This window comes from Cryptosporidium hominis (genome assembly GCF_000006425.1).
Source record: "Cryptosporidium hominis TU502 chromosome 2 CHRO012045, whole genome shotgun sequence".
Lineage (NCBI taxonomy): Eukaryota > Apicomplexa > Conoidasida > Eucoccidiorida > Cryptosporidiidae > Cryptosporidium > Cryptosporidium hominis.
This window is the reverse complement of record NW_667401.1, coordinates 1-15,000: the sequence shown is the minus strand read 5'-3', so window position 1 is coordinate 15,000 and position 15,000 is coordinate 1. Positions and strand designations below refer to the sequence as shown.

General features: G+C 31.2%; 11 protein-coding genes across 11 annotated transcripts; 6 read left to right on the top strand and 5 right to left on the bottom strand.

The window, feature by feature from the left end:
* Positions 1 to 49: 49 nt before the first annotated feature.
* Chro.20153 (hypothetical protein) lies at positions 50 to 1,891 on the bottom strand. Its single annotated transcript, XM_662449.1, has 1 exon — positions 50 to 1,891. The coding sequence occupies one exon, from the start codon at positions 1,889 to 1,891 to the stop codon at positions 50 to 52; it is 1,842 nt and encodes a 613-aa protein (XP_667541.1).
* A 156-nt stretch (positions 1,892 to 2,047) lies between these two features.
* Chro.20154 (CG15432-PA) lies at positions 2,048 to 2,476 on the bottom strand. Its single annotated transcript, XM_662448.1, has 1 exon — positions 2,048 to 2,476. One exon carries the CDS (start codon positions 2,474 to 2,476, stop codon positions 2,048 to 2,050), a length of 429 nt encoding a protein of 142 aa, XP_667540.1.
* A 739-nt stretch (positions 2,477 to 3,215) lies between these two features.
* On the top strand, positions 3,216 to 4,022 carry Chro.20155 (hypothetical protein). Its single annotated transcript, XM_662447.1, has 1 exon — positions 3,216 to 4,022. One exon carries the CDS (start codon positions 3,216 to 3,218, stop codon positions 4,020 to 4,022), a length of 807 nt encoding a protein of 268 aa, XP_667539.1.
* Positions 4,023 to 4,131: 109 nt separating this feature from the next.
* On the top strand, positions 4,132 to 4,926 carry Chro.20156 (hypothetical protein). Its single annotated transcript, XM_662446.1, has 1 exon — positions 4,132 to 4,926. The coding sequence occupies one exon, from the start codon at positions 4,132 to 4,134 to the stop codon at positions 4,924 to 4,926; it is 795 nt and encodes a 264-aa protein (XP_667538.1).
* Positions 4,923 to 6,308, bottom strand: Chro.20157 (dynamin-like protein). Its single annotated transcript, XM_662445.1, has 1 exon — positions 4,923 to 6,308. One exon carries the CDS (start codon positions 6,306 to 6,308, stop codon positions 4,923 to 4,925), a length of 1,386 nt encoding a protein of 461 aa, XP_667537.1.
* A 141-nt stretch (positions 6,309 to 6,449) lies between these two features.
* Chro.20158 (proteasome subunit alpha type 7 (Proteasome component DD5)) lies at positions 6,450 to 7,184 on the top strand. Its single annotated transcript, XM_662444.1, has 1 exon — positions 6,450 to 7,184. The coding sequence occupies one exon, from the start codon at positions 6,450 to 6,452 to the stop codon at positions 7,182 to 7,184; it is 735 nt and encodes a 244-aa protein (XP_667536.1).
* A 130-nt stretch (positions 7,185 to 7,314) lies between these two features.
* Chro.20159 (transporter) lies at positions 7,315 to 9,039 on the top strand. The annotated part of the gene is made up of 1 exon (XM_662443.1): positions 7,315 to 9,039. One exon carries the CDS (start codon positions 7,315 to 7,317, stop codon positions 9,037 to 9,039), a length of 1,725 nt encoding a protein of 574 aa, XP_667535.1.
* A 65-nt stretch (positions 9,040 to 9,104) lies between these two features.
* Positions 9,105 to 11,018, top strand: Chro.20160 (SUMO-1 activating enzyme subunit 2). The annotated part of the gene is made up of 1 exon (XM_662442.1): positions 9,105 to 11,018. The coding sequence occupies one exon, from the start codon at positions 9,105 to 9,107 to the stop codon at positions 11,016 to 11,018; it is 1,914 nt and encodes a 637-aa protein (XP_667534.1).
* A 6-nt stretch (positions 11,019 to 11,024) lies between these two features.
* Positions 11,025 to 11,591, bottom strand: Chro.20161 (hypothetical protein). The annotated part of the gene is made up of 1 exon (XM_662441.1): positions 11,025 to 11,591. The coding sequence occupies one exon, from the start codon at positions 11,589 to 11,591 to the stop codon at positions 11,025 to 11,027; it is 567 nt and encodes a 188-aa protein (XP_667533.1).
* Positions 11,592 to 11,611: 20 nt separating this feature from the next.
* On the top strand, positions 11,612 to 12,928 carry Chro.20162 (U2 snRNP auxiliary factor). The annotated part of the gene is made up of 1 exon (XM_662440.1): positions 11,612 to 12,928. The coding sequence occupies one exon, from the start codon at positions 11,612 to 11,614 to the stop codon at positions 12,926 to 12,928; it is 1,317 nt and encodes a 438-aa protein (XP_667532.1).
* A 48-nt stretch (positions 12,929 to 12,976) lies between these two features.
* On the bottom strand, positions 12,977 to 13,978 carry Chro.20163 (hypothetical protein). The annotated part of the gene is made up of 1 exon (XM_662439.1): positions 12,977 to 13,978. One exon carries the CDS (start codon positions 13,976 to 13,978, stop codon positions 12,977 to 12,979), a length of 1,002 nt encoding a protein of 333 aa, XP_667531.1.
* Between the last annotated feature and the right edge of the window lie 1,022 nt (positions 13,979 to 15,000).

Here is a 15,000-nt window from a genome sequence, read left to right as displayed (position 1 = left end):
AAAAAGTTTTAAACTACATATGTGGAAAAAATTCGCGCGCGGAAGTAGATCAGTTCCTCAAAAATTTTTCAAGTGCCATTTTTGCTACACCAGTTAAAACAGGGCTTAATACAGCTTCATCTTGTGTATATTGAAGTACATTATTTTCATCTTTGTTCTGTGTTTTAACCATGTGAATTTCTGTATCATTGCAACAACCCACATTTTTGCTCACTAGATTATTGTTTACAGTAGAAGGCCTTGCTCTTTGAAGATGTAACGGTAATTTTTTATTGTGTAAATGATTTGAGAAGTTATCTCCTTTGTTCATCTTTATTTTATGCTCCAATTCCTTAACCTTAGTAGTTTCAGTATTCAAATCTTGTCTGAGTAGCATTATGGTTTCTTGATTTTGTTTAATAATTTGATCCCTTGCATCTATTAATTTCTCTAATCTAATAATAATCTCATTCTTATCTAATATAGTATTCTCCAACATTTTAATTTCCCGTATAAGTGTATCATACTCGCATTTTAAGTTTTTTTTGGTTGGTAAATTTGAGATGTTACCCTCTAGATCTCCATTATTTCCTTCCAAATAAATTTCTTCTATCTTGGATGTTTCTGAAATAAATCCATTTTCTAGGAAAATATTGTATTTGGATGAATCCTCTTGAAATTTTAAATTGAATTCATTTTTTGATACTGGGTTCGGTGGTGGTATCGGTGCATCATTCAACTCATTATTGAAAAAAAATGAAGACTTATATGAATCGATTTGAATTGGAGAATCATAACCAAAATCCTGTAAATATTTTGAATTCTGGTTATCTATGTTTGAAGAGTTTGAAAGTATTGATTTAGGAGCCAAAATATAGTTATCTTTCTGGATAGAATCAACATTGTTTTCAATTGAAATAAAATTTAAAAACGTTTGATGAAAGAGCATCATACTGAGGATAAACTTGATTTCTTTTCCATGGCTAAGCTTCATTGGGTTAATATAAAATGGAAATCTATATATGATTGTAATTAAATCTGGGAATTCGAAATAATGACTTATAAAACGTGAAAATTGAAGCATACAAAAGTCAGATTTAATAGGATCTTTAAATTCCTTCATAGCCATTTCTAACGCATTCCAGGGACTAATCTGTCCTGAAATTCTTGTTTTAATACCTTCACCCAGCGATATTAGAGATATAGAGCCCATTTGATTATTTTTCCCAGATTCAATTTCATTAAAATCTTTGTATATTCTAAATGTAAATATATAATGGCATATTTCTTTCCAATTAGATGATTTTCGTTTATTATTGATTTCTGCTGCAAGAGAATTTACACTTTCAACTTTAAAAATACTGGTGTATCCAAACTCTCCACTGATCGGAGATAAATTTTCCATATCAAATGAATCATTTTCTTTGTTCAAATCTTCAAACAAATCGGTGAAGTCTCCACTGTTCAGTACACCAGTCCAAGAACAATACAAACTAATACTGTTACTTTCATCTTGGTCCTGTATAGTAGATAAAATATTTCTTGATAACAATAAAAACAATCCTGGTCCAACTAGAGTATTATTGCCATTGTAAGAACCTTCAAGCAATAACGGGCAATTATTGCCAAATGAATATGAAGTTGAAATTACCAAGTTGTTTGAGCTATTCAGAAAACACTGTTCTGCAAGGTTATTTGCTATTAAAGATAGTTCGTCAACATCATATGTAATGATTTGATCAAGCTCAAACTTCCTATAGTTGTGATTATCTAAAGGGATATTTAATGCGCTGTTTTGTTTATCAATTATTTCAGTTTCACCAAAAAACCATCTGTCGCCAGGTTTCAACCTCTGACTTGAATCGCGATTTATTGAATTGGAGTCCTCACAGACGAAAAGCAAGGATTTCATTTTTCATTATTTCTCCTTTTTATTTGTGTAGTTGGATTTAAAAAATAAAAATAAAAAATAGAAAAAAATACATGCGCCAAATATATACACAAAAAATTATGGCTTAAAGGAGAATACAGCCATTAGGCTTAACACTAAGAAATCTAATAAATATAGTTATCCTGGACCGACCTTTGGTATATCAAAGTGTTCCGGCAACATGGATAACTTCTCATTGAACTTTGAAACTCTTTGACGGTGCGTTAAGGACGCGCGAAATTCAATTTGCTTATGGACCCTTTTTCTTTGTGCTTCTTTGTGAGATAATTCCGCCTTTGTATACCCCGTAGTTTCGTCTATTCCAACAATTGGATTTGGTACTAAAAGTGTAGCATCGTCATTCAGTGCTGAATGGTTGACTAGACTTTCTGGAAAGTTCTTTTCATACTCGAGATTATTCGCCAATTTATTTGTTTGTACGAGGTTTTTTTCGTTATTTTTTATTCCAAGTTTTGAATTAGAGTTCTTATACTTTAACAACTTTATTGGTTTCTTTATAACTTTATCATACGAGGAGTCAATTTTTTTTTGTTCATCTTTACTCATTTTCCAATTTGGTAAATTCTATTGGAATATCAGATGATAAAAAATGATATAAAAAAATGCAAGTTACAATAAATATGCCAATGCAATTACAGCCAAAGAACACTTCATATTCCATTTTGAAAGGTTAATTATTTATACATACAAAGATATATAATGTATATATTTATTTATATGTATATATTTATACTAGATAGAAATAATACATCAAAATATTCACAAATATAACACTTTATAACTCAAAAAATATTATATATTGTAGGCGCCATCAGTTCTTCAATATTAAATCAATGTATCAAGTACGTTATTAGTTAATTCGAAGATTAAGCTCTGTTTTTTGGTTCACATCCAATATTTATTTTTTTATCAATATCATTTGCGCATGAGCTAAGTCTTTCATCTAGCTTTGCGCTCTAAAAGAAATGAATTATTTAAAAAAGAAAATTAATTAATGCTACTTACATATTCGGAAATTTGTTTACGAATAAATTCCTCCACAGTTAATTCCATATTTTCTCTTATTTCTTTTGTTTCCATTTGAATCAATAATTATTTATAAACTATTAAACTCAGTGTAGCTTTATGAAGGTCTATTACAAATAATTGTAAAGATTTAGAGCAAGTAAACGTATGGCGGTATGCCACATCTTCTAATATATAACCTCAATAATTATTTGATTGAAAGGTAAAAGAAACTTATGAATATTTACTTATTCGAACTTATAGCTTATTTGGATATAATATGGATAAGGGCGAGCCTTATGGGTGTAGAAGTAAGTCGGTAATTAAACCAGAATTTAAAAATTTTCTATACAAACCGAGTGTTCAAAAGGTAAATGCAATTGGAAATAATGTATATATTTGTAACTTTCATGGCTGGAAAGGGGGAAGGAATTCTCAGAAATGTCCAGAGTGTGTAGAAATTGAGAAAAAAATTATGGAAAGATTGTCTCATACAAAGTTTAAAAATGTTGCTGGAATAGATTATATTGAAGGTACGAATACTCTCGAAGGAATGAGAATTTGGTTAAGGTGTAATATGGGCCATAAACTTATATATGCTATGAAAGATATATCAAGAGGGTGTAGAGTATGCTCTTCTGAGAAGTACTTGTCACCTAAATATAGAAATAATGCAATAAAATTAGATATAAAAAAAGAGGAAGAATATCGTAGGAAACAAGGAGAGCTAATTGCTGAAGCTAAACAGATATTCGAGATGAAATCCAATACTAATAGTGGGAATCAGAATATTGACTTGGAAGTTCAGGAATGTATTGATAACCACCCAAATATCTCTTATGAAACCGCATATGCGTTGACATATATTCTAAAATTTGGATACGAACCATACAAACTATTTCAAGTACCAAATATAATAACATCAGAAAATAAAGTATCTATTCTAAAAAGAATTAATACTTATTTCCGTACACAGGCAAGATTGATTCACCCTGATAAAAGTGATCATCCAAGATCTGCTGATGCATTTCATATTCTTTCTAATGCATATAATCAAATTAAAAATTACTTGGAAAATAAGGTATAAATAATTTTTTTTTCTGTTCTCGACTCTTATTTTCTCACCCTTGTCTGTGTGTTAACGGTGTGCATTTTAGATTATCTTTATTTTATGAAGGCATTTAAGATATAAAGAAATGATTCTCAAAAAGGTGAGTTATTATTTCATAGGAATAATGATTCTCCTTTTAATTTCTAACTCAGATGTTAATTGTTGGAAGTTTAAAAGTGTTTTTAAACGGAAAAATAAAAAAAGTAAACAGATCAGGGTATTAGAAGATCAAGCAAAGAAGCAATTTGATAGGCAAATACCTAATTGTGAAGATTACGGTTTCCATGGATGCGATCCAACTACTCCAGACGCATGTTCAGAATGTTATAGCCGATGTGGTAGACAATGCGAAGATTTTTTGTGGCTTTCGCTTGAAGCCGTAAACTTTAGGATGTTACCAAGGGCAGAGTCTCAAAAAGAATGTAAACTGCCAAGCGGAAAAAAGAGTAGTAGAATTTTATGTTTTACAACGGCAGGAAGACGGCATATTGATCCAACCGAACAAATGATTGAGACAATGTCAATATCAAATCCTGAAGATATAGAAGAAAGTCCAGCTCAAGTAAATGAAGTCGAAAACATGGTCCCAGAAAACTTGCCTGGTATCAATGCCGTCCCAATGACTCAGAAAATGCAGGAAGAAAGTAAAACATCGTTATATGATACATCTGCTGTAACATTTAGAACTTCCGGTGAAAAAGGAACTTTAGTTTCATCTATTGAGCTAGAAAGGAGTGGCGGGAAACTTCCCACAAATTTCGAAAATGAGTCGAATGCAAAGATTATTACTGTATGTGGAGCAATATTGTTCGTTTCCATTGGTGCACTATTTGTAGTTATTATATATAAAAAGCGTCAGAAACGCGCTGAAGATTATTAATTAGTTGTATAGTTTTCATCTTGAATGTTTGCTTTGCCAATTAATTTAATTTGAACTGTAGATTCGTTCCCAGTGGGAGATTGAAAATTTGTAAAAGCAGTCAGTTCTAATTCTATCTTATCCCGAATGTTTTCAGATTCACAAATGAACACGTCCAAATATTTTCTGTTTCTGCTTCGTCTCTCATGGGCAAAACTGTTCGATTGTTGAGATTGTTGTTCCAATAACGGATCCCATTTAGGTTCTATTGTAAAACTTTTCGGTTCTATTTTTAAAATTGAATATACTTTTGAATTTTCTATTGATAGTTGCTCATTCTGGTCTCTTTCAGGTAGAAAATCAATCCTAACCTGTCTATCCATTAAATTTTCAGTCCTAATTTTAATAATTTTTGTAAAAGATCGATCGCCAGATGAATTATCCTTAATTGAAACTATTCTGAAATTTGGAAAGAACAGGTTTGCACTCAAGTTCACTCTAAATGGTGGCTGAGATAGTGGATTCAATTGAGGCTTTATTACAAGGCGTTTACATGCCATACATCTTTTGGATATTTGTACTGACAACTTTTTCATATAAGGACATAGTTTTGTTTTGTTATTTGAGTTTGCTCTCAATGATAGATAAACTGAATTAATAATATCTGGATTATTTAGATATTGTCTATAAGATAAATCATTTTTCTTTAAACAAGTCGGAAGCAACTCTCTGATATTTGAAAGGTATTTCATCTTATCAGAATTGAGCCATATATTTTTTTCCCTTATTAAACTTGCTGAGGTTTTTTGTTTTTCTTCTAAAATTCTTAATGAAAGATTTAATTCACTCTGTTCATCATTTGGATTATTTAATTGTTTTGTTTCGCTTGAGATATTAGTGTCAAAATGTTTATAAGCTGAATTTTTAACTTTATCAATTATTAAAGATAAATAATTTGACTCTTGTAAAAAAAGACTGTCGTTTTGTTTATGTATATGCAATTTGTTATTTCCATCATTAGATTCCTTCAACGTTTTTTCATCAATTTCATTCCCAGCATCCATTTCAAGATTTACATTTAGTGAAAAATGACAAAATCCACAGTTGTAAGAATGCTGCATAATTCTTCCGTTGCTTTCGTCTGTTTCAGACCCTAAGTCTAATTTATTTGTAGAAATTGTCGCCATACATTTTGGGCAATCATGGCAATTAATACATCTGAAATTTCTCGAAAATGCCTCGCTTGAAGGAACATTTTCCAGACAACTAGGACAAAAATACGTATCTACTTCAATCTTTACATCTTCCTGAGATATTAACTTATTGCATGATTCGCAATAATAGCAATTAATTAGATCATGATTTTCACCATTTACCAAATAAAATACATTTGAATTATGCATTTATCTCTATATTAAATAAAACATAACACTACTTTGAGGGGTAATACTTTGCGAGAAAGATAATGCCGCAAAAGGTTAACAAAAATAATTTACAATTAATAATAAATTATTCTTTTAAAAAGAATTGATAATTTTAAAATAATGTCACTTTACGATAGAGCAATAACTGTATTTTCTCCGGATGGTCACCTACTTCAAGTAGAATATGCAATGGAGGCAGTTCGAAAGGGTTATGGTGCAATAGGAGTACGTGGGGCAGAATGCGTAGTACTCGCAGTTGAGAGAAAGGCTGTTGCAAAACTTCAAGATCCTAGGAGCGCAAAAAAATTATTGTTAGTTGATGATAATACTTGCCTTGCATTTGCTGGTCTCCATGCTGACGCAAGAGTTCTTGTAAATAAAATAAGACTAGAATGCCAAAACTTTAGGCTGAATATAGAAGACGCACCACCAGTAGACTATATAGCAAGATTTACTGCACAACAACAACAGAAATATACTCATAGGGGTGGCGTTAGGCCTTTTGGAGTATCTACTTTGATTGCAGGTGTTCATAATGATGGAAGCCCAGGTTTGTATCAAACAGACCCATCTGGAATTGCGCTTGAATGGAAGGCACAAGCTGTGGGACAAAATTCAAAGACAGTGCAGGAGTTTCTTGAAAAGAACTATAAACACGACATGGCAAAAGAGGAAACTATTAATTTAGCTATCAGCGCACTACTTGAAGTTGTTGAATCGGGTTCAAGAAATATGGAAATTGTCGTAGTTGATAAAAAAGGATGTAATTTCCTCTCTGATGAAGAAACAGATATGCTTGTTTCGGCCATCGAATCAAAAATTGCTGCTGAAAACGAGAATAAAACTAGACAATAGGTTTAAATTGTAGATAAAACGTATTCCCACTAATTTTATTATTCATATTTTCATAAAATTTTTGTGAGGGGCGCGCACTTTTTGTGAAATCAGCACATCTTTAAGTTCAAAGAATCATTTAAGTTGAAAAATGGAAGTTGAGGCCAATAGTAATAATTATTATTTATCTGTTATGAGAAGATCATCCAGAAGGACTTCTTTCCCTACTTTGCAGGGGTTGTATGTATCACTCTTTGAAGGAGAAATAACAAATGATGGTTTGGATTTCTCAATATCTAATAAAAACGCAGGTAAAGAATTCAATCCAAAATTAATAAAGATAACATTTCTATTGAGCATATTGATTTCAACAATCCTTTGTTTAGATCATGGTTTTGTTGCGTGTAATCTTGAAAATATAGAGAAAAGCTTCGGAGTAGGATATGCACAATCTAGCTTTATTGGGTCAATGGTCTATATGGGTTTTTTAATTGGTTGTTTATTAACTGGATTATTTTTGCCGGTGTTGAAATCTAAGGTATTACTTATTGGTTCGCTAGTATGTGTGGCAATCAGTGGAATCTATTCATCAAAATCGCTAACCTTAGCAGAAATTTATGCATCCAGATTCTTTATTGGTTTTTTCCAGGCATTTTCAATTGTTTACCTTCCCTTATGGGTTGAGAGATTTTCTCCTCAATCTAACACGACTACATGGCTTGCATATCAACAGTTATTTAGTATGATTGGAGTATTTTTTGGATATTTACTCGGAGGGGTCTTAACTTGTTTTACTGCTGAAGATATTAATATTTATTACATGTCACTTAGCGAAAAAATCAGTTCATTATTTGTTTCCTGGAGAGGGCCTTTTATTATTCAATCTGCATTAATCATCCCAATAATAATTGTTTTAATATTTATTCCAGGAGAAATTTTGGATGTAGGAGATCAGGAACGCCTTAGCGAAGTTGAATATTCAAAAACTACAGGACTTCTTGTCTCAGGTGTTGATCTAAGAAGATCAACTAATGATAATCTATTACCAGACGAAAGTAATTCAAACAAGCGAAATAGCAAACTGAGGAGATCCAGTATTCTAATTATCCCATCTCAGTCTATTGGTCCTAACTCTTCAAAAAGTTTTGAAGTTAGAGAAATCTGCACAAATCCCATTTTTATGTTTTCAACCTTTGCAGTTTGTGGAGTTTACTGTTTCACAACATGCACTTTATTTTGGTTAAATCAATATTTTGTAGAAGTCATTAAAGTAGATAGAATTACATCTGTGTTTTCAGTTGCATGTATTTATCTTTCAGGTCCAACACTTGGAGTATATATTGGAGGCATTACAGGTGACTTAATTAATGATCGCCATCCAAATGGCTTCGGATTTATATTAACACTATGCACACTACTTTCCTTTATTGGATTTATTATATCAATGGCGGTGGTTCGGACTTGTTCATACATCAGTTTTTTCTGGGGTATGATTATCATTTTGTTTTTCCTTACTAGCACACTGCCAATGTCGATCATTGTTATAATGAAAAGTGTATCAAGCAAAACAAGACAACTCGCATCAGCCATCGCACAATTTTGTTTTAATTTGGTGGGTTTCCTTTTGTCACCCGTTATTATTGGAATAATTATGGATGTAATTGAATACTTTCCTTTTGGTGCGCTAAAAAGAAGGTATAATCCTATTGAAGTCGGGGTAAAAATAATGCTATATATTTCTCTGCCCACATTCTTTTTTTATTCATTAGCAACATTTTGCAGTTATTTCAACTGTCTAATATCGCCAAAGCTAACACAAAAAAAGATTATTATTGCAAATCAAAGCGATATTCCAAAACAGCTCTTTATTAAATAGTCTAGAAATAGGTTACAATAAATTTGCCGCAATAATATAGTGAATTAATTCAATTTAAACTTATAATGAATCTTTTTGAAAATGTTAAAAAAGTACTCGGTGAAGAATTATTCTTCAAGATACAACTTTCTAAAATACTTGTTGTTGGAGCTGGAGGAATTGGGTGTGAGCTTGTGAAGGACTTGATTCTTAGTGGCTTCTGTAACATTACAATTATTGATATGGATGGAATAGACATTAGTAATTTAAATAGACAATTCTTCTTTCGAAGAAAACATGTAGGGATGAACAAGTCAACTGTTGTTGCATTAGAGGCAAAAAAATTATTTAACAAATGCAACTCCGATAATCATAAAGTATCGAATATAGTTGGTATCGTAGGAAATATAATGGATTACAACACGGAATTTTTTAATCAATTTGACGTTGTTCTAAATGCACTTGATAATATTTCTGCGAGAAGTTACGTGAATAAAATCTGCATAGCATCAAATATCGAGTTAATTGATTCAGGAAGTGCGGGTTACAATGGGCAGGTTCATCCAATAATTCCCAGAGTCTCAAGATGTTACGAATGTTATCCTCCTCCAACTCAAAAGACATTTCCAGTTTGCACAATTAGATCAGTCCCAGACAAGCCCCAACACTCTATTGCTTGGTCTAAATATCTCTTTGATATTGTTTTTGGAGTTAGGCATGATGAAAAAGAGGAGTCTGATAACATACTAAGCGACATATCAAAAAAGGTTCAAATAGATTTAGATAATCTAAAGCAGTTAGAGAAAAATGAAGCAAGTGAATTTATTGAAAACTATATAGTAAATATGTTCAATTTCTTGTTTTATTCTGAAATAACTTTATTGGCGAATAATCAGGAAATGTACATCAGCAACGACAAGAAAATCCCTATTCCAATATCCTGGGATGACATTCAAAGAAAAAATTACATTGATCGGGTAATCAATTCAGAAGATGATTTAGAAAACTCTGAGCAAAAGGTTTTTTCCATTAAGGAAAATGCTGAGTTATTTTTCAATAGTGTACGTAAAATTATTATAAATAGAATGAATGAAATTGGTACAGCTTCACTTTGTTTCGATAAAGATAATAAAGATGCTATGGATTTTGTTTCAGCTGCATCCAATTTGAGATCTTATAATTTCCATATCCCTCTACAATCTCGCTGGTCATGCCAATCAATTGCTGGATCTATTGTTCCTGCAGTTGCATCAACAAATGCTATTGTCTCAGGAGTACAGATTGCACAACTTTTACTAATGTTAAAATCAAAATTATCAAGCTTAACTAATCCTGAAGCGGGGAATTCTGATTGCTCATCTAATAATAAATTACTATTTGTAAATAAATTCGTATGGATAAGGTCTATACCAATGGGTAGATTCATTATTTGCCCGGAAAGCCTTGAAAAATGCAACCCAAAATGTTTAATTTGCTCTCAAGTACTTGTTAAAATAAAGATTGTAAGCTTTGATAAGTGGAATTTAATGGAGTTTGTAAAAGGAATTATTTGCCAGCACTTAAAGCTTTCTGAGCCCTCTGTTGAGTTAAATGGAAAATGTATTTGGGATCCGGATTTATTAGAGGATGATCATTTCATCAAATATAGTTCTCAAAGACCACTTATTAATTGGAAGTTCTCTGATGGATGCATTGTTTCTATTACGGACTTTTCTTGTGGAGAATTTCAATGCGACGCTATAATTAATATCTGTGACAAAAACATTATCAAGTCAGAAAAAAACTTTCAAACTTATGAGAAAAACGGGGAGCCATTTACCATAACAATAGAATCTTCCAAAACCTCTTTAAATGATAGTTGTAGAGACTATTTATCATCAGAAAGCTCTGACGATGAAATATTATCTGAATTCCAAGGAAATCTAGATAATTCTTCAATAAGAAAGAGAAGCTTTAACGCAAGTGAAAATGTGGAAAATACTCCTAAAAAAAGAAGATAATTTACTCTAAAAATCTTTCCCGTTCGAGCACTGACTACTAATAAATTTATCGCAGTAGTCTAACCTGGGTGGGAAAATTGGTAAGAAATCAGGTATATGCTTTGGTATCGAGTCAACGTATTCAAATAACTCTGGGTCGAGACTTTTTTTATTTGCATTGTTAGTGTCATTCAATACATCCTTCCATAGTGAATTGCCATTTGTGCAAATGTCAGGTATAGTCCTCTTTAAGAAGTTTGTTCCAAAGTTATTCTTTTTATTGATAGTGCTTTCCAATTCGCTATCCAAAAATACCTGTTCATATCTCTTAATATCTAGGCTTTTAATTGATTTTTTTATATCTACAATGTTTACTTGAGTTCTTCCTGCTGCGATTGCTATACTTGATGAAATTTTTCCCAATAATTCGATATAATTAATGTATGCTTCTGTAGCTGTATCTAATATGTTGGGATCATCTAATTCCACATCAAATTTCTTCAAAAGTAGTCTAATACTATTGCTTATCGAATTTGTTATCTTTTTGTTAATATGATCTGTATAATATTCTATATTTTCTGGATTTTTCTTCATTTCGATTTAGGTCGGAAAAAATGAACTTGAAGCCGCTTTATGAATTAAATTTTTTATTCATGGATAAATTAAATTATGAAAACAAATTAGAGCTTAAAGAAACTAAATGGAAGAGCAATATAGATGAATCTGATCCAGCTTTTAGAACTGTAGAATTTGGTTCAGATCCTCATGTTTTTAATTCTGAAACTGTTGAAATTTTTTTAACCGGCGTTATTTTGACAATTTTAGGAAAGGCATCTAATGATTCTGAAAAGCTCAAATTGATAGAAGAAGTAGTCGAATCTGATTTTTCATCTTTATCATGTTCTACCGGATTAATTGCAAACTTGGAAAATTCGATTAAAATTGATAATATTTTCTGCGTAACTTTTACTTCAAGTTTATTTTCTCTTATATGCTTGAAATTAGATGGGCATATTATTGACTCACAAAATATCAAGTTATTCTGTAGAAGACCGAATAAATATTCGAATCTAAATAATGAAAAAGTTTTGGATACATTTATTATCCCAAGAATCAGTCAATATGACAACTTTAAAGAAAATGAAAAGTGTATATTAAAAAATTTACCTACTGATATAAATGAAGAGAAAATTAGACAACATCTAGAGAATATTGGAAAACTTAAATCTCTAACAATAATATATGATCCAATTACGGGAATCCCAAAAGGCGTTGGAAGCTTTGAATTCGAAGAAAGCTCGCTTTGTAAAAAGGCAATTGCCATACTTCATGGAAAGCCTATAGAATCAACCAAAAATGGAATTTGGAACATCTATCTTGGAAGTGGGACTATAACAAATTATAAATCAAATAAAGGTCAATTTAATCAATCTAATTTTTCTGCTAACTCGAGTATAATCCAAAATAGTGAATATTTACATATTACAGAGATCCCTACAAGCATGACTTACAATATTTTTAGCAATCCAGTACTTGGATTAATGATGAAATATTCGAAACAAGTTGGAGAAACGCCTAGCCAAATAATTCAGTTACTTAATATTTTTCTTCCAGAAGAACTAGTTGATAACGAGATATATAATTCGACATTAGACTCGGTTAGGTCTGAAGCAGAAGTATATGGAACAATTCTTGAAATATTCTGTCCGCGTCCAAAAGTTATTGAAGAATTTCATAGCTGTAGTGGAGCAGGTAAAGTATTTATATATTTTTCAGATATTACTGCTGCAAGGCGTGCGCAATACCAATTTAACGGAAGAGTATTTGATAATATTAAGACAGTTTCTGCAACATTTTTTCCACTTGAAAAGTATTTAAAACATGAATATAGTGTAATTTCATATTACGATGAAGACCAAAAGTTATATTAATTTACTTTATTCAATTTTATAAGTTTTTTTAAAGAATAAACATTTTTATTAGCTTATTTCTCTATCTTTTTTCTTTACCAGCTCATCAATATTATTCAGTGCGTTTATATTTTGAATTAAATGGAATGAGTGGTGCGTATTATAATTATCGTTTGTATTTTGTATGTTGCTAAAAACTCCAGAAGTGAAACCGAGACCCCTAGTTGATACTGTCAGGGTCGAAGGAGAAATTTTTTGCCAGAACGATACTACTATAACTATTGAAGGGAATAGCTCTGTTAGAATAAATATTACTGAATCTCCAATAGGAGTTTTGTCAAATATCTTAAAATAAGTCGGGAAGCCAATAATGCTATAAATGCACTGTACTCCAGAAATAATCCCTCTTATAAATAAAAGTACTGGGCAGAATATTGTTAGAAATAGAACACGTTGAATTACGTTATACCTCAAAATAGTGCCACTTGCAGCGCGTCTAGTTAAATGTGAAACAACTTTTATTCCATAATAGAGCATTGATATTGAGATTGAAATATATGAAATTGCAAGTAAAAACATTGAAATTGAAGCAAAGCTTAAAATATTACTAAAGAGTGAAACTACCATTCCAGTAATATATAGCCCATATATGATTGTATTTATTGCAACGAAAAACGAAACCATTTGAGGAGTGCTTATTAAAATAGAAGTATAATATACATGAGCCCAAAAAAGTACAACCACTGAGTAAGACGATAAATATACAAGAGATGGCAGCGTTCTCAACAAATCAAGTGACCATTCTTCGATATTTGTTTCATTTTTTAATAATAATCTGTATTCGCTGACAATTGGCCATGTTAGATCCAAAATGATTATTGAAATTGTCCTCGTTATATTAGCTAATAAGCAAAGTAAAATGAAACACACCCTTGTACGGTGTGATATAGATGACATGCTTGTAAATCTCATCTCTGAATAATATGTCGATTTCATCTTTAATGCTTGTTGTAATATTACTATATCAAGAGTAATAAATAAAATCAAATCTATCGTATAAAATAATATCATCTATATAATTAAGAACTATAAGTTTTTAGATAACGAGAATTTTCAAGCTCCCAGTTTTTCCTGATTTTTGTGTGAAAAATTAATCTTGCAATTAATGCAAATGCAGTGGGTACCGAATATACGTCTCTAACCACCGCAAAAAAAAAAAAAAAAAGACTTTTAGTTTAATAGAAAACACATAATACTAGGTTGGTTTGAATAACCTGTATGGGTGAGTGTACACTATCTTTATGTACGTTTTGCACTAAGTTTTCATTCGTCAAGATTAAAGGTTAGTGATAGCGCAATTACTTGGCGCGTTGTCTCAATTTATTTTAGTAGGAATAACTTCTAATTAATAAAGAATTGTTCAAAAAAATGAACACTACAAACAATAATGATATCATGAATGGTGACATAAACAACTTAGTTTCGCCCTATTTAGATTCTCAAATGTTACTCCATTTGATAAGATGGTTTAGGGAAATGAAAATTTATGATTTGGAATCTCTTAAGGCAGCTGAAATAGATGTTTTAAAAACAACGCATTTGTATGGTGATATGAATGAATTATATCCTCAGATTTTAGCAGGAGAGTTATCTAACAAGAATTGCACCTTAGCAAAGCTAGAATCTATGTCAAAATCTTTGAGTTCCCTAATAGCCGCACTTAAAAAGTGGAAAGAAACCCATGATGAGTCTAGCAGAAGTTTAAAAAGAAAATCCTTAATTGAACTGCAACAGTGGTATTTGGAAAATGATTTCTCGGCTAGCTCATCAAATACTTCAAATAATGATGTTGAAGATACAAACAATGAATCCCAATTATTTCCTTCTAATCCAGTCCAAATGTTAATTCGTCTTTCACGCCTATTTTACTTTGCTGGAAAATATAGAGAATCACAAAATACACTGGATATTGTTCTTAAAATTATTCCAGATTGTACCAATATTGAAGTTCCATTGATAATGAGGGTAGAGTGCTATTTTGGTTCTATTGCCAACGGTATTGTATCTAATTTGTCAAAATATTCAGATCCTAT